Genomic DNA, 19914 nt, shown 5'->3' on the forward strand with positions numbered 1-19914 from the left:
TTAACACTTTTTTTTTTTTAATAAAAGACACGGGAGAGATTTTTCCCATCAGGACCTGACAAAGGGCCATCTACCTCCAACCCTGAGTATGATAAATCACAAACTGTTTACTTCCCACCACATAATTCACTGGCTAATTCTGTAGAATCTGTTTTTGTCATAGACAATTACAGTGGGGGCCACTTTGACTGACAGACAAAATAGCCTTTGTTGATGGCGCTGCCATGTTTTATTAACGTCAGGGACTTCAAAACAGTGCAGACACACATTTTAAGACTCCATGCTGGAGAGATGGCAGAGGGGACTGATGTGCCACATACTAAAACTGCAGCTCTCATTTAACTTGATCAACAGGCAGGAATTGTCCTAGGTAAACCAGTCACAGTGGATAGCAAAGTCATCTCTGAATCTCATAATAGGGATCTTTAGAAGATGTACAGTTGTTTTCCTGCAATGATAACAATATAGCACCTTAAAAAGTAGGGCGGGACTTGATTTCACAAAACGAATGCGAGTTTGCTAAAACAATTGCCCTGTTTTCACCCAGTATTAAGACGAGTTTACGGCTTCACTATGGTCGGGACACATTCTTCAAATGTCAAATGTCGGTGGAGCCTGAAACTGATCGTCCTCCTTGTGGTGGTAGTCAGGTACTACTGGCCTGTCCCTCACAGGCTCAAACGCGTAACCAAAGTGACTCATTTTTGTGTGTATAGGACCTACAGTTGCACCTTCGCAGGTTCTACCATGCCAGTGATGTCATCAGAATTGCCAGCGTTCTAATACTAACAAATGCAATTTTTGTGTTGCTTAAAAAAAAGCTATATTGATATTTAAAAAACATTTTTTTTTGTAATTTACTTTTAATTGTCATAAACAACATGTTATCAATGTTGATTTTTTCAGTTCAGTTCATCTTTAATATCATATATATATATATATATATATATATATATATATATATATATATATGTGTGTGTATATATTATTCATATCAAAATATATATAAATATATAGTTAATTTAAAAAAATATATATTTATACATTAATCAGTGAAAGGCATTTTGTGGCAACAGCGCGTATTAAAGGAAAAAGCAGATGCACTGGTGAGATGCAACACTGAATAACAATGACCCACCAAAACAAGCTTATTAGCCACAGCCTATTTTTGTCATCCTAACAAACACTACAAGCAAACCTTTAAATCCAATTATGAACACAAGGTGAGTTTCTTTCAATAAATAAATAAATAAATAAATACATCATTTTGAGGGATTTCAATCCAAGACAGCGAGAAAGTATAGACTGTTTTCTAAAAAAACATGCTATGTGTTGCCTTTGCTTACACAGCAAATGGAGGAACAATAAAGGTAGGACATCTCAACTTTCCATTGTTCAGCTTAAATGAAGACCGATAACCTAAACAGCATGACTGGGCCACCTGTTTCACTTTCGAGACAGATACCTGCACATAAAAAGACGCTCATTCTCAATTTAGCTCAGCCGAAAGGGAGAGAAATGTTCAAATAGTTCCAATTCACAGAGGAATATTTTAAAATAGGTGCTCCTTTAGCAAGCATATTGGATGGCTGTTTGATGTGTCATATTTCATAAGCAAGAATCCCCATAACCAAAAGTTTGACATTTTTTGGATGCTTTTTCCATCTTTGATGAATGGCTGGGAGGTATTCAAACTGTCTATAGGGACCAGGTTAATTGAGCCAAATGAAATCGTAAACTACTAACGTGGAGAGTTGCGTTTATGAATAATCATAAACCAAATTCCTTCGGGAGAACTGGAGATCATCAACAAATTTTCAAATGCAACCATGTTGGGACTTCAAACCATTCTAAATGCAGAGAAGTATTTGCATTCGGTTTAGATACTTCACTTTAAAGGACAGAACATATTTTGAAGGAATTTGTGATCAAAGATCTAAGCAGAACCCTAATGAGGGATGGACTGAAGCGAACGGAGCAAACGCACTTTATGACGGCGTGTGAAGAAAAACTTGCAATGATGCGAAAACTTACACGTTTTCACTTACATTTTTGGATGTGGCAGCTCGGGTGAAGCAGAGATAGCGTGTGACCTTGGATTTGAATATGCTGTCCTTCCACAGGTTGGCGTCGAAGCCATCTGTTGTTTGTGCAACCTACGTGAAAAGAAAAAAAATACACAGAGAGGAGAATGCATTGAGGTGAGATCAAATTAATGTATGGACGATGTGCATGTTTCCTTTTTTTTTTTTTTTGCCCTGCTATGCGCCTACTTGGCTTAATTAAAGCTTGCTAGAGCTCTCACTCCATCTCATTAGAGCCCTACGCAAGTGCAGAAGAATCCTCAGCCTCCTAAAAAGGGTAAAAATACCATCGACCCCCCATGGGACAACAAAGATGAGACAAGACCTCACAAAGAAGGCCTTTGAACAAGCTAAATGAGACTTCATTGTGCTCTTCAGAGATCAAGCAGCTGCTTTTCTGAAATACAGTAAAATAATGGCAGTCACGATTTAGGAATTTGCCAAAGGATGTTGAATTAGAACTGCAATGACAGGAAATGGAATTTACTAGATTGCAATTCAATGAAATTCAACAATCACAAGACACAAGTTAATGTGTCCAACTCATTTTTTGTGACAAAATTGTGATCCATGGAATATAATTGAAATTTTAGAATGCATTTCACATTTTTGTAAGTACCCTATAATATATTTAATTTTATTACTTTTATTGGACAGTATAAGTCAAATACTGTCAAATCAACAGCCATCAAAACCACTAAATGTCCACCACATTGTTTTCAAAAAACTAATTTATTATATTAAATTATATTATATTATATTATATTATATTATATTATATTATATTATATTATAATTCCATTACAAGGAATATTAGCATAAACATGTAAGTGAAGATTTTAAAAACGGTGGGGGGGGGGGGGGGGGATAACATTAGACATCATCATGGTATTTGTTATCTCTGCCTTTTTGCTACACTCGAGTGGCATATTATTTATAGTAGTTGTATTATATTGAAACTTTTAATAGAAAGGTATATAAATTAAATCATAATTCTATAGATGGCATTACAAACATTAATTTACGTCACCCAATGTTTCTAGAAATACCTCATATGATATGAGGTATTTCTAGAAACATTGGGTGACGTAGATTAATGTTTGAAAATATGTTGTGTATGATAACATGTTTATGGGTTATTCATACTGAAAAAAAAAATTACATTTACAACAACTATACAAGTTATTTCGAATTAGAATTTAAGAAAGTACAATTTTGCATGCTGTTTGCTACCTTTAACTTTAATTCAACTTTAAAGTGAACTTAAGTGATCTTATGTGAGGTCTTGACAGGCATACATTATGCTCTCAGGAAAACAGACAGACTGGTGGACAGAGACAGCAAGAGTGTGGTGGGGCTACAGCATCCGCAGACGTTGGCTAGGACCAAAGCTCTCAGGAGGAGTCTATACATCAACCACAATATCCTCCTCTCCTTCCCGTCTCCCTCCCCCCTTTACAAGACAACCCGTCCTGGACACTTTTTCCAGGTCAGTGCCCCGCTCCTCCTGACAGCGTAAACAAAGAGCTGGAGCTGTGAAGCCCAAAGTCAAACAGGGAGGAACCAGGCACCAAAGGAGTCAGTATGCCACCGTGCAGCCGGGGCAGGCAACGCAGCCTGAATGTGGAAACAGTTGCTAAGCATTGGGACTAGTAGAGGGAGGCGAGACATCTCTACTTCTCAGAAAAAAAAATTAAACACAATCTAAAGACGCTTAAATATAAGTATTCTGTGTCTTGTGGTTTGCTGTTTGCTGATGTATAGTTGTGTCTGTTTAGAGGTTGTTGATAAAGTTCAGAAGCCATAGCTAAAACTAAATAAAAATTTTGTTCACGAGGGTCAGTACAAAGCAGGCTTTGCTAAAAAGTTGTTACTCGAGGATGGATCTCAACCAGCTGTTGTGTTCGTGATCCAGCTTCCAGTCTCCAGAGTGATACTCATCATTGTTCGACTCCGGTTTGAACTGAACACTGCTAATGTTACTGAGAATTTCTGTTCTGAAATGTTCATTTTGTGAGATGAGATTGTCTTGACTGAAGGGTGAGCTCTTGAAGCTCCGCCCTCTGTGCCGGGAGCAGCAGCTCATTTGCATTTAAAGGGACACACACAAAAACAGTGCCTTTTTCATCACCCCCAAAAAGTGTCAATTTTAACATGCTGTCAAAAATGATCTGTTGGGTATTTTCAGTTAAAACTTCACATACACACTCTGGGGACATCAGAGACTTATTTTACATTTCGTAAAAAGGGGCATAATAGGTACCCTTTAAAGTTGATAATAAATAAACGTGCTTGTTTGCACAAACAAAGTGAAACAGTTGCAGTCTGCTGGATACTCAAGTACTGTTAGAAGGGTCAAAAGTACAAACACAACAAAGGTTAATTTGTTTTTGTGAACAAAGCTGGACAAATAAGTGCTGTTTGAAGCTGTTGATAATCAACTTACTCAAAGTTCAGAACACTTGCTAAAACTAGCAGCTAAAAACAAACCGTTTAAGTTTCTTTTATCTTTGGTTTTGGTTGCATAACATTTTTTAATAAATAAACATGTTCGTTGGGCAAACAAAGTAAGATGCATTGACAGAAGCTGATAATTTCAAAGTTTGAAGTTTGTTAATAAAATACATAAATAAATAAATGAAGGCTGATATTTAGAGTTTAAGATAATTAGCTATTAAACATCAAATATTTCAATTTGCATATATATTTTGTTGTGTAAAGGTTGTTAATAAATAAATGTGTTTGTTTGTGCGAACAAAGTGAAACAGTTGCATCCTGCTGCGTGTGATGGAGGGAAAGGCCAAGCGGAACAGGGCCTCTGAGAACACGCTGATGCCATGTGGCGTACACCGGATCCTCAGCGCCAGTGGGCAGAACCCCAGCACCATGCCAACCCACAGACAACCCGCCAGAGACAGCAACAGTTGGGGACTGGTGGGTGGGGCGGGAAGTGAGAGAGAGAGAAGAAAGAAAACGGAGGGAGAAGAGGAAAGCAGAGAGGAAGAACTATAGCTGCCCGTAAGCTTAACGCAGTCTTGTTTTAAACAGCGTTTGCTTTGTGCTTTGTTTTATTCACAAAACATCCCCTCTCTCTTTCCTCCCTGGTTCTTTTCTCAGTCTTTTTGAGACACACCCACATACACAACAGATACACACACACACACACACACACACACACAAAACATTTTCCTAGAGGCCATTGATACCGTTGTCCCAGTTTCCCTTCTCAGCGCTCTGGGATTGCTGAGAGTTGCAGAAGCGCTGGAGAACCAGCCATCCTTGTGTCAGTGCCATCTGAGTCCTAAACAAACACAGGGCACTGGTGCCAAGCTCTGTTGGAGGCCTCATCTGAAAGAGTTGTTAAAATCTATCCTCAGGATATAGGCCGAAGGATTCACGGCTCAGAGCCAGCCAGAGGAAGAGCCGAAAAACCAAACCAAACCATGTCAATAAATAATGTTTGTGCCTTCAGAGAAGGGAAGTAAATAAAACAACTTTCAATTTTTAGTAAAACTGTAATTGTATACTGTATAATAAGGCTCTAGCAAGTTGAAAACTGAATCCAAATGCAGATTTATGTATGAAGAACCACCCAGAACAACATGAAAAGATATTAACCACAAAAAAGAACATACCAATCCGAGTCTACCTGACAAAACAGAACAATGTCTGATATAGGATAAGAGAAACCTGAGGGCTTGAGTAAACTGAGAACAAACTAGATGGCATGACAATCAAATGATAACCAGTCACAGATAACAGATACACTATACTTAATCAAACAAATTAATCGATGACAATACTTGGCTGCATTTAAGTCCACTTTTAGGCATTTACTCGCAAACTTCCCTAAGCTTTTCCCCTCAGGGGAATCCCCACCGCCATTTTGAAGTGGGCAAGTGTAGTTTATTTGGACAGACCCTTGACCCCTCAATTTTAACAGAGGGAGCGAGTCTACTCATGTACACTTCAGGAAGATCCATAGACCACAATGCAACATGATTGTGAAATCACAGCAGATCGCGCTTAATTTAGTCCCACCTCATACTAATCTTGTGTATGATATTAGTTGTTTTGTCATTTAACTGCATAATACTTGTAGCTACAAGTACCTTAACTCTTTCCCTGCCATTGAAGGAACTTTCCATCATTTATGAGACAATGCTTCCCCTCTTGTTGACGAAATTTTCCGGTTTTCTTTGTTTTCACTGTTATATGGTAGGAGGCTCTATTATGCATCTTCTGAAAGAGTACAGAATTTCCGGATTAAAACACAGACGAGGAAAAAGCAGAAACAAGCAATAGCATATGTAAGCAGATGCAAATAACGTGATCATCAACATTAAACAGCATATAAATCAAAACTGCCTAACGTTACCGAATGAAATGACGACCCAGGACGAGCTAAGGACTATAAAGCTTTAGGGTGTTGATGGACTCAATCTATGTTTTGAATATCGTTCTGAATCCCATCCAGACATAGCCTTTGAAAAACAAAAATATTGCTTGTTTTTTTATTTTATTTTATTTTTTACTTACCCATATTCAGGTGCTAATAAAAAAGAATACATGAAGCTAGAATAAAACTTTATTTTAAAGCAGAGGCTCTTTCTTTCTTTTGATATACTGCATGTTCAGCTATTAATACAACAAAAGATTATGGGGGCCATGACCATTTTGTGAATATCAAAAATGCTGTTACCTGCTGGCAAATCTTTAATAAAAACCCTGGCAGGGAAAGAGTTTATTGTATTGTTATTTTCGTTTATTATTCTGTGTAAAGACACAATACAGCATAAAAGCCAGACTAAATGATGTCTGCTCTGACCCACTTAAGCCCCTTGTATAACAATATGCATGCAGCTAAAATTTCTGTGGAAATGCAATTATGCCACCTCTGAGCAGCATTAAACTGTCTGTGTAAAGACGCTCATTATTGGCACTACAGAAGCGCTTCTGTGCTGCCTTTGCAATGTAAATTTGCCACTGTGGCAAAGGGCAAACACATTATAAGGGTTCCGCCAGTAGTGGGCACTTGTGCAAAGTAAGCAATGATGTACATCAGAGTGAACAAGACAGAGGGAAGTTAGCTAGGGAAGGGAATAAAAATTGGACTTCAGACCACACCTGAACACAAAAAAAAAAAAAAACTAGGAAACCAAACTTCACAATACAAGACAACCAAACTTCAACATAAAATACATGACACGAGTTTGTGTACTAACCCTAAACGTAAAGACCCAAAACCACGACACATTGCAAGATCTGTTAAATGTTAGTTACCTTAACATGTACTTAAAAAAATTATATATATAACATTTAACAAGAAAATACATTAAATTGTATTGAAAAATTATTATATTATATAGGGCTGACTTCTAATAGTCGAGGATTCGACGATTCGATTCGGAGAGGTCTGATTCGACTATGAACCTCATAGTCGAATACATGGGCGTCAGTTTGGTTTGAAATGTGCTGGGGACAGAGACGCATTCGCATTTTCAGAAGGGCTGGGTACCATTTTTATTTAATTTTTTCAGGTCATGTTTTGAAAGACGATGTCCTGTAGCTTACTAATGTAAATAAATAAAAATGTATTCAAAAATCTGCTTCACATTTTCAGCAGGGCTGCGGAGCGGCTGTGAGTTGACTCCACACGGTTCTCATGTGCGTTAAAAGCTTTACATGGTTTAATGTACCTAAACAATGATTACCAAATCCCCCTCTCATGTTGCTCCACATAACCACTTAAAATGATAAAAAAATCGAACCCAGAGTCCAATTATTATGGACGTTATCTGATATTAAGCGTTTCTGCTTCACATTTTCAGCAGGGCTGCGGAGCGGCTGTGAGTTGACTCCACACGGTTCTCATGTGCGTTAAAAAGCTGACTCCACACGGTTCTCATGTGCGTTAAAAAGCTTTACGTTTAATGTACCTAAACAACGATTACCAAATTTCCCTCTCATATTGCTCCTCATAACCACTGAAAATGGTCAAAAAATCGAACCCAGAGTCCAATTATTATGGACGTTATCTGATATTAAGCGTTTCTGCTTCACATTTTCAGCAGGGCAGCGGAGCGGCTGTGAGTTGACTCCACGCGGTTCTCATGGGCGTGGAAAAGCTTTACGTGATTTAATGTACCTAAACAACCATCACCAAATTTCTCTCTCATATTGCTCCTCATGTTTATGAAATGTTATGATATATGTGTGATATATGTTTTTTAGCTCTTTTGTTTGAAATAGAAAAAATCTAGCTGCTATCTAAAAAAAAAAAAAAGAAAAAAAAAAGGTTCGACTATCAGTCGACTACGGCAAAATCTAACGAATCAGATTCGACTATGAAAATCCTTAGTCGAAAACAGCCCTAATATTATATTATTATAGTTAAAAGAGTGAATTACAGTACCTTGTGTTTTGTAGTTAAAAACAGTAAAATGTTATGTTTCTACTTATTTTTGTTATAATTTACTTATCTTTTTTTTTTCTTTTTTTTATAATGTAAAAAAAGTAAAAATGCTACAGTAAAAAAAAACTTTATTGGACAACAAGTTTTACTGCAAAATACTACAAAATGTAATGGAAGAACAAAAAATATGGATTATCGTTGAATTTATTGTGAAGATTTATATTAATTTTAACAAGACAATTAAATATACTTTAACAGTACAGTATTGGTAAAACAAGTAAAATATGGTGATATTTAAAATATACAGTAAAAACAAACAGTAAAAGGACAGTCCCTGCAGATTACATTTTATTTAAATAATTAAATTTCTTATAATTTTCAGTTATGTTATTGGATTTTAATAGAAGCTTTCTGCCACTGAATAAAAAATAAAAAAGGTAATTGTAACTTTTTATCTTGCAATTCTGAGAAAAAAGTTCAGTCTAAACTCTGAATTGCAAGAAAAAAGTCAGAATTGTTAGATAAATTAACTCTTTATTAAAAAGAAAAATCATTTTTCCAAGCTTCCATAGATGTTTAGGTTATATTGATTATTCTTTATAAGTTTATGTAATTATTTTTTAGTGTTAATTGAACTAAATTTAAATTGAATTAATGACTGCTTATTATATTCTTATTTATAGGTTGTAAGGTCCAAATCACATACTGTATATTTTTAGCAACTGCAAACTCACAATACAGTAGTCTGCTGGAGGTTCTTTCTTGGATGCCAGCACACCAATATCAGAGATGGCTTCAGGCTGTAGCTCTGTTTTAGCACCAGAGATTTCCGGAAGATCTGCCATGCTTGCTGCGAGAGAGAAATAAAACACATACACTTACAATAGTTACAATAGTTTATTTTTAGAGCAAAACTAAACTTCTCACACATCCCACTAACACACAGTGCTGGGCATAAATAAAGACTAAAATACAGAGAGACTGCAAAACACTTCAGAGCTGTTGTCAAGGTGTACATTTATTAAAGGAACACTCCACCGTTTTTTTAAATAGGGCTTATTCACCTTCTTTCCTACATTTAGATAGGTGGGCAAATGCATTTTTGTCTCAGTGCATGCATTGTTTTAGTTTGACAGGGTCGGCGCTAGCTTAGCTTAGCATAATGAATGGAATCCTTTGTTGCCAGCTAGCATGTCCTGAGTAAAAGTGATATAGACAATAAAAAAACCCACCTAATTACTTCTTGTGGCCTGCGTATTCACAACAAGTATAAATAGCGATGCAGATTAACACTAGGCGATTTCCTAGGCAGATATTGACTTATATGTTAAGGACTATATTAGGGGGAAGCACAGGCGAAGCACTGCTACTTGGGCGTATCTCTGCGCCCAAGTAGCAGTGCTTCGCCTGTGCTTCCCCCTAATATAGTCCCAAGTCAATATCTGCATAGGAAATCATCTGCATCGCTATTTGTACTTGTTGTGAATACGCAGGCGACAAGAAGTAATTAGGTGTTGTTGTTTTTTTTATATCACTTTTACTCAGGGCATGCTAGCTGGCAACAAAGGATTCCATTCATTGTGCTAAGCTAAGCTAGCGCCAACCCTGTCAAACTAAAACAATGCATGCACTGAGACAAAAATGTATTTGCCCACCTATCTAAATGTAGGAAAGAAGGTGAATAAGCCCTATTTCAAAAAACGGTGGAGTGTTCCTTTAACACGAGAGCATCTATAAAGACTTTTATAGCCGATTTTCAACCCGCTTTGAAGTTAAAGTTACAATGTCGGTAGTATATGTAGCCTAAATGAACAATGTTTGCTTGCTCTCTGTGTTACATGGACAAAATATTTACGTTTATTTGCAAAAAGTCCTCTGGATGATGCAGAACACGTCATCTGGCAGACTTTTGACAGCTTCGGGCTTCTTTTGTGAAAACTACAGATTATGCTTCCATATTTGTGTATCCCCACCGATGTACAGTAGGATTGGAAGAGTGTTATTAACAGAGTAAGGGTATGCTTATCACTAAAAAGAATTATCGTACTATCTCTACTCTTTAAACAGAATTATGTTAAAAATGGAACACTATATGGCAATAGATTTCATACCAGTACGCAACGCCGGTTTGCTTCGGGGGGTTGGGTATAACTGACAGAATGGCAGTTTCTCCATTTCACCTAAAACACTGTGTTCCTGGTCTCCCAGTTTAAAATGTTGACTACAAACGATTTCCATCGCGGTGTTCTCTCCGTATTTACGATTCTTTGCAGGCTTTAGCCACTACCTATAGCGCGTTGGATACTTCACTGGAAACCGCAAATAACTGACTCCCGGCCGCTAAACGTTTACTCTTTGAATTTTTGCACCTGGGAACAATAAAAGTCGACACCATTATGAATAAAAGTTTGCTAAGAAGTATTTCCTACAAAAGCAAGTCGGTATTTGACTCTGGTAAGCGTAGCCTACCCATAGCAGACTGGTGGGAGTGGCCTTGTATGGCAACATGCCCTTTGCATTACGGGTGTTAAAGTTTTCATGCCTATTTGGCAAAAGGGAATACAACAGCATTTTTTCTGTTTTCTCTAGTTGGGTAGCACTGGTTTTCATTTTTTTCCCTCCTTTCTAATGTAAAGACGGTCACATTTTATTGAAAGGCCATTTTGCCCACAGTGAAGTACCCCTTTAAGCATGTAATTTTATTTTGATATTAAAACAATCTATAAATATCAGACTTTTTTTGTATTTCCAAGCCTTTGCTTTCTGCTTGACGTAACTAGATGGCAATCAGCGCACAATTTCTCAAGTATATGGGCTTTCCAGTATTTAAAATAGGTTTGGCAGACAAAAACACAAGAACACAGACCCACACACATATGCACAGGTGGAAGCAAAGACAAAGCAAGCGATATAAATATATAAATATATCAAAATAAACTCTCTGATGAAGGCTTTTCAGTACCGGACTGAACTCTCAGTGTCAGTAAGCTGAATGATAGTCATTGTGCTGATTGCTAGGCGTTTGAGTCTCCTAAACCAGAGAAAACAATCATGCAGCCGGTCTCGTTTGTACACTAAATAAGCAGAGCAGACACAGACAATAATACTGCTGAGGGCCCAATTAGCAGGGTAATTAATTACTGCAAACCTTTTTTCCCCTGTAATGAGCTCCAGATATATGGAGTGGGATGACATTATGTTCTGAACTGTTTCAGATGAAATGGTTTTAGTGGCAGTTGTTCATAAAGATGAGGGATCTTCATTCTCGTATTAAAGAGTGGGAGTAAACTTTTCACTGCGTAAATGCCACCAGCAAATCTCTGGAAATGAGGTAGTGCTTGCAATAGTTATGGCCACTTCTCTATTCAGTGTTGTCTTGTACATTTATTGAGATCTTAAAGCATTACAGAATGCTGTTTAAAATGATTTATTTTGCATATGCAAAAGCATTAGGACATTTATCTAAAAACTTAATACATTATGGTGGGAATTTACTAAGAATTAATTGTGCCCGCTGACAATTTTATTTATTTGCATTTTGCACACACTGTTTGTTCACTAAAATAATGACACAAATCAGGAAAGTGTGCAAATGCATCCACAAAATAAAGTATACCTAAAACAGCTTTTTAAAATGGCAGACATGTGCTTGTCTGCACTGCATTTAATGTACTAATTTACATAGAAAGGGCATGTTTGCCCTAAAAAATAGACTTTATTTACAGTAAATGCTATTTAAAGGGATAATTCACCCAAAATGAATATCATCATTCACTCATTTACTTCTATGCAACACAAAATGAAAGCGTTTTTGTCCCGTACAATGAAAGTCAATGGGGTCCAATTTTAAAAATTTTATATTTGTGTTACACAGAACAAAGTCAATCAGGTTTAGAACAACATATGGGTGAGTAAATGATGTCAGAATCATGACAAATGTCTGCTTAAACTGCATTGCGGATGGTTTATATACAATACGAAGGGTTTTTTTGTGTGTTAAAATTCCACACACAAACATGGCGTAACTGGTAACTGTCTTAACTCATCTCTAAGACTAAGAACTAAATAGATAAATGTTGTGGTACACCTTTAAGGCTTTGAATGATAATAGGCCTACGTTAATACCCAGTGGACCCAACATAAATGACCTGAGATGGAGTAGCAATACAAACATAATTAGGCTCCACCAAGTGAAGTCTCTCTAAACAACAAGCCATGGCGATCAGATATTTTCTAGGAAATCTAGATCAATCGTTGTCTATTTTCGTCCCAAGATGCTTCAGCCTAATGTGTACGCATGGATCACCAAGGATTAGTGTACTAGCCTATGTGGAGGGTCCTTTGCCCTTTTATTAAATTACGTTTAAAGCAACCTACTGGAGTAAATGACACAGTTATTGCATTCAATCTAAATGTTTACCGAATTTATTGCAATTATGGTTATTAAATCTACAGGATTTACTGAGGCAGTGGAGGGTCTGTGTATAAAAAGTCTGTCGGAGGGACTTATTAAGGAGAACCGAGGACGGCAAATTAGCTTATGGAGGGAGAATGATTTCTTTCTTGTGTTAATTTGTACACTAATCAATGCAGCCTTTTCCTAACTGTGCTGGGCTATTTGATTGTAAAGCAACTTTAATTGAAAAATGGAGCCCAGGCTGTCGAGACTAAGGGCGACTTTCTGTGGCACTAATGATGCACACTCATCTTATAGTGTCTTTATGTTAAAGATCAAAGAGAATGGAGCGGATCCAGCTCGCATTGCAACAGATGAAGGGGAATTAGTGAAAGCAACAAACCACACATTTGAGAACAGCATTAAGCCACTGCCTGTCATAAAACAGAATGAACAATGGCAATTGTTCGCGTAAACCACCTACTTACGAACATATCATTTTTACAAAAATTATTAAGATAGGATGAATAACAATAACAACTTCACACTATTTACCTGACAGCATTATTACTGAAGCATTAGCAACAAATGTAGGCTACGTTTGAGTCAAAAACAGTTGATGTATTTTACACAGTTGTCATGCAGTTATGAATAAAAATGACTGTTTTGTTACAATTCCAGTTTACCTGTTTGCATCAAAGCTCCAAAAAGGAAGAATGTAAAACAACTCATAGACAGGCCTACATTTACCATATTTCGTGCACATGCTATTTAAAAACTATATAGCCTAAATCATAATCTAATACATATTAAGCATGTCAGTGCCAGTGGTCACATTTGTGACCAATGAGAGAACATAGAGATTTACTGACTCATATTATAATCGAGCAACTGAAACATTTTTCATCCCGTCGTTCCTCATGGCTTTTCAAAAACTAGAATACATGTGCTCTCTAGGAAAAAATGGCCATTAGCTAACGAAATGGGCTAACATGAAATTAGTAGCTACAACATAAAATGTTGTAGGCCTACACTACAGAGTTATAAACAGTTTCAAAATAAGTCCAGTTGGTTTAACAGTGATTAAAACTATTCATTCAGCGTTCACTGTCACAGCGTACTGTCAACACAAGTTATTTAAAGATTAGTTGCGTCTTTTTATCCCCACGCGATTTAAGCGAGCTGAAGGATTAAACTGAATTCGTATTGCTTACCTGAGGGAACCAAATACAGATGCGTATGCTATACTGAGATTGTCCTTTTCACTTCCGCAATTAGTCATCGATGTGACAAATTATTAACTAAGTCTGTGGATACAAAGATCAAGAGTGACACCTGTTGTAGTCTATATTTCTTACCTAAAATAAACGCCTTTTAAATTAATAACCTCCTCGGTCCCGAGATGGAAACTTACGATGTTTTTGAAATTATATGTATATATATATATATATTTTATATAGATTTTATCTGATAAAGAGGTTTATCAGATAAAATATTAAAAATAATAATTCTGAAAATTATTTCCTGTATCATCTTATTGTTATTGCTAGTCCTACTGTAATTAAGGTAACATGCAATGTGTGTAATGTGCACATTATAGTATAAAATAGCCTCACATAAAAATGTAACTTTTATTTAACACACAGAGAGAGAGAGAGAGAGAGAGAGAGAGAGAGAGAGAGAGAGAGAGAGAGAGAGAGAGAGAGAGAGAGAGAGCTTTTATACCATTAGGATGACTTTCAAAGGTTTTTGTACTGTATATTTTATCTATAACCCTACCCCTAAACACAACCCTCACAGAGAACATTCACCATTTTTATATTTTAAAAAATAAAATAAAACATTTATATGATTTATAAGCTGTTTTACTCATGGGGACCAAAAAAATGACATTTCAACACTAATCATTAAAAATAGCATTGTTCCTCAGAAAAACCTATTCAATTAAAACACACAAATCATCATTCTATGTTTTCATTCAATAAATGTAGGTAAGAAACTATTACATTCCAGAAAATAAAGATTCCACAATATCATCCTTGCATAGTAGAAGATGAATAATCTGTGTAGATGTGGAGGGAGGCTCGTATACCCTCGTGAAGCACAGCGAGGTGGAACAGATTACGCCACAGCCAATTGCGTGGCATAAGAATACATCAGTCTGCATCGTCTAATGGCAGTCGCACAGTGGCATAATCCTGATGGATTTGACTCTGTCATTCCCTTGAAATAAGTTTCAGAGAAGCGAAAGAACACAGAAACAACAGCAAAAAAGCATCTATCATCAACCCAGTGTTCTGCTGGAGCTAATAATGCTCAATAAGATCAAACGCACAGGAACTAAACAAGATTTAATGAACATAATAAGGTAATGAGACCTCTTACGCTCATCATCATTCATGAAAAACTGACAATGAATCAATGCCCGTGGCCCAGAGCAGGCGCCCGCCACTAGTGTACACTACAGACGTGTCAATGAGAGACTAATGGATGCCATCTCAACTGAGACTTGCTGTGTCAGTTTGGCTCACAACCAAACCGCCCAAAAGCCGGAGAAAGACGCTGGCAGATAGCGAGAGCGCTACATGTGTTTCATGTCAGAGCGGGTATACAGCGCAGAGGCATGTCAGGTCACGCTGAAGCAGTGCCACCTGCTAAGTGTCGCTATGCGTAGTGCGATATAATGAGCCTTTGTCAATATCTCCAAGCCTGTTGAGGTGCTAAAGAAACACAGTCATCCCGAAACAATAATACACCGTCCATTGTAAAAGATATTTCTTGGGTACTTTTAGCAGCTAACACGGGCTGTCAAGCGATATCTCACGCGCTTTCCGCAGTACAAACATCTCCACTAACTCCCCGAGCTGTTCTCCTTCATCCTGCTGTGTTATAGTGTCAGCTGAACTTCTCAATGTCACACCTGACTCTCCTGACAAGGTGGGGGGAAAAAACAGACTACAAGCTTTCCTCTAACACCTCAGCTAGATTTCACAGACAGGCTGAAGTTGATGAAATAAAACATGGAGTGTGGAGAGATGTTTTCAGAAGGAAGGAGGAAAGCGGGGAAGTGGCACACCTGTTAAAGTAATGGTCTAATTATGGAAAAGGTGGTGAAGCACTCAGCGCGAAACAGTCAGCGATCAGCATTCTCACACTAACTGTGAAAGCCGTCAGCCATTATGGGCTGGTTTTAATGCGCGCCCGACGCATGCTGGGGATTTGCGGGTAAGATGAATGATGCCCGCATATGTGAAAGCGCGCGAGTGTGTGTGTGTGTGTGTGTGTGTGTGTGTGTGATGGGGGTGGAGATGGTCCGCTGAGCGATGCAGATGGTACATGGGAGGGGGGATCATTAGATATGAGGGTGCTTTGTTTGCAGCGCTGCATTTCTTACATTCCAATAAACCGCCTCTTCAGGTCCAGTAAATGCCACCCGTACGGTACAGTTCACTTTCACGGCCTTAAACTTCCCACAAAAGACCTTGTCAAAGGTATTGGATAATAAGGAGTTGCAAAATTCATATAATGCTGTTTAAATGTCATGGGGCTCAAATAAACAATGAAATGGCATGTTTGCATATATAAATCAAGTGTTGTGGGAAACTGTGCCTTTAGTAAGTTCCCAGATTTCCGTAGAACACCCATCATGCACAAATTTATATGCAAGCCATGTTGAAAAGTTAATGTTATTTTGGTATTATTTCATAATGTGCTTCGTTGATAATAAAAGCGTATAACTCTCAGATCTGTTTAGCACATTTTATTATGTGCAAATCAATCAATTCCACAGATTGTTTGAGAAAAGAAGTGAAAATGCGGAAAGGTCTGCAGGTTCCATCTAGGCTGTAGAATGATGCTACTGTAGCTCAAAATGTATTCGTGTTCAGAAGTAAGTAAAGGAACTCTAGATCCAGAAGTCTATAAAATCTAGTTGAATCTCCATGACATTATTCCAACTTGATCACTGATAGATATGCAGCCCTCAGTCACAGAGACAATATATGTCAATATATTTGACATAAAGGGTATTTATCAACTGCTGGGTCACAAGGCCATATTTCTGTTCTCATAATGTTGTGGAAAGCACAGAAAAATAATGCAAAATATAAAATAAAATAAATGAATTTTAAAACTGTTATGACACAATACTGTAAATGTACAAAACTGCAAATATTTTGCTATGCTTATAGTTTTTTAATAATCCATGTTCTTCTTAGTATTATTAAATTCTAATATTTGATTTTAAGAAATTTTTGTTCACTTTTGTATGATGAAGAATTTTGGTACTTGTGTCACCATGATAAATAGTAAAATCTGGGTCCTGAAGGATACAGGTAAAGGATACAAGCAATATATATATATATATTGTATATTACTTGGATACAGTTTATAAGCCGTTTATATGCAGCAGACACTTATTGGTGAATAACTTTAAATCATTTCATAACTTTATTGCATGTTTTCCAGCAGCTGTGTTTAGGGAATGTTTGATGCTGTCAAGCTGTAAGAAAAGCATTTGAAAAAGGCTGAAAATGCCTCTCCTCCATATGTGTGAGAAAGAAAGGTCATTGGCTGTGTTTTCTAATTTACCAACACTTGTCTGGGGACCTGAAGGGATGGAGATTTCTTTGTTACCAGGCAGTGTAATAATATCCTTATCTCGACCTGGGAAATCTACAGAAGCCCTGGTGACCTCCGTCTCCACGCTCAAGCCATTACTTGCGGAAGAGAGAAAAATCCACCGCGCTCGCTTCAAATATGATCCCATCCTCGCTCCCTAGTCCCCCCTTTTACTAGCAAGCATATGAAAAGGCCCCGTGTCTCTTGAATAGCTTATAATAATGTGTTTTAAGAAGCGCAGCCTTACTGCACCCAGAGGACGCAGCCGAGTGCCTGGATGTAATATCAATGCATTTTCTGCAAGTAATTAAAGGTCAGCTTGGGTTAGGCTACAGTTGCCTGGGTTGAGAGAAGCACTCCTGCGCTCTTTTCCTTTCATCAGCTGTGATGCTTTGCCAAATGTGATTACGTCTTTTTTAAGCCATCTGTTTTCTTGGCGCTACCAATGCATAAGCTTAAAACGTACCCTTATTACTATAATCGAAAACATCATCCAAACTCTATTTCCTTTAATCAGGCGAGCTATGGTGTTCATTTCAGCGCTAATGTTATAATGCTTAAGGAGAGTAAACGCTTTGAATGCTATTTGAAAAGGATTCAATTACATTTATCAGGACTCCACTAGAATCAGAATTAATGTGGACTGAACTTCGTGTAATATTTCCTGACATCCTCATTGCTTGATCTTAACCCGAGTTAACAAGGTCAGGTTTGCGACCCTGACTCCAGCAGAGGCCACCGATACTCTTTTGCTGATAGATTCAGCTGCCAACCTTGCTTCGGTCACACGCACAGTGACACGGACACATCGCAGGCGCAGTGCTCACGTATTTGCACACACATACGCACACGCGCTCTCGCTCTCCAGCGTCTGGCAGGAGGTCTGGCTCGCTTCGACTGGCTGCGCCTCGCTGCCCTTGTGCAGCGGTGTGCCAGTTGTGCCTCCCCCCCATTGCTGCGAATGCCACCATCTGGTGAGCCACGTGGACATCATAATCTCCCCTTAATTACATTAGCGCTGCAATCAGTTACTGCATTACAAGGCCCGGCGAAGAGCTTTTAAATCTTGGAGGAAATCATAAATAATTGCACTAAGTACCCGGCGCCAGATGTGAGTGCCAACTTGGCGGGCATGAGATAAATAGTCGCCCCTGCCGATGACGCTGTTCAATATTGGTGGGGTTTTTTTGGACGATGTCATCCTTTTTTAGCCTTTGCTCTCTGTGCTCTCTCTCTCCCTCCATCATCCCATAGTCCTCTTGGCTCTCCTCTCTGCCGCTGGCATAAGGAATAGCAAGCGCTTATGGTCTATTACCATTACGCTGCTGGACCTGTTGCTGCAGTTTTGCAGCTCACCGAAGAGTGGTCATCCGGACATGATCAAATATCGGATCTGTAGCGCTTGATTCTTTGGTTGTGGATAAAATGATTTGTGGGAAGATCTTATTTATGTGTTTTAAACAAATGTTATCATCTGTCATTAATCTGAATTAATACATCAATGTATTTAAGCGTTGCTGCCTTGTCTTGCGCCTCATCTTGTGGAGCTCTATGTTGGTCTAAATGTTCAGAAGAATGGGAAATGCTTGTTGAAGCAGCAATGAAACAAGTAGTGACAGATATTTTATTCCGTATTGTGATGTACATCCAAGTGTAACAGATTATTGGGAAAGAAAAAAAGTAAGGCGGGGACTTGATTCTATGCATCAGTTGTTGATTGGATTTTGAGATGTAGGCGTTGCACTCAAAAGTGGAGGCTGATGAACGCGAGCGAGCAGGGGCGGCAGGGTTTAAATGGACTAAATTATTAGAGAAGTCACCAGAGAGAAGTCTGTTGTTTTCCCTGGAAGCTCCACTTAGGATTTTTGATCAAATATCACAAATTTAAACAAAGAGAAACATATGCACGGATGAATTGTTCACAATAAATTCTATAATATGCAGTTAGAAATTAGATGGGGTCAATTTTATTTCATGCTGGCGTTATTTATTACTGGGCCACATTTATTAATAATTTTGTTCAATTTGCATATGTGAAGTTCTCTCATGAAACTCTAGATGGCGCAGGCTCTTAACTCAACCTGCTTGCAATCACATCATTCTTTTGCGGCAGAGAAACAAGCGTGCAGCCGTCTTTAGGAATTTTATCTTTGAACTTCCGTTTTTTGCAGTAGTCCTGTATAGTTCTCTGGCATCGCTGTTGAAGAATAATTAGCTGGTGAAGTGGATTTACTTATTGTAGAGTTAACAAAAGTTATCATGAGCATTGTACTGTTTGAAGCAGATGTCTTAACAAATGTCAGTAGACTGAGAATATTTTAAAACAAGCAGTAAATTTGTAAGATCACTGTGGAAATACAAACCGGAAAACAAAAGACAACGAGCGCAGTGCTAAAAAG

General features: G+C 37.8%; 1 protein-coding gene across 1 annotated transcript in view; it reads right to left on the reverse strand.

Moving 5' to 3' along the window:
* The window catches only part of mvb12bb (multivesicular body subunit 12Bb), a 53850-nt gene extending 39683 nt beyond the window's left edge, over window positions 1-14167 (reverse strand). Inside the window, exons 1-3 of the mRNA XM_081348793.1 lie at window positions 14110-14167; window positions 9234-9349; window positions 2049-2156 (exon numbers count right to left, since the gene is read on the reverse strand). Coding sequence (XP_081204919.1) covers window positions 2049-2156; window positions 9234-9344 — 219 coding nt within the window. The 5' untranslated portion in view covers window positions 9345-9349; window positions 14110-14167. The remainder of the gene's footprint in view (window positions 1-2048; window positions 2157-9233; window positions 9350-14109) is intronic.
* Window positions 14168-19914: the final 5747 nt, after the last annotated feature.

Source organism: Scardinius erythrophthalmus (genome assembly GCF_964197995.2).
Source record: "Scardinius erythrophthalmus genome assembly, chromosome: 20".
NCBI lineage: Eukaryota > Metazoa > Chordata > Actinopteri > Cypriniformes > Leuciscidae > Scardinius > Scardinius erythrophthalmus.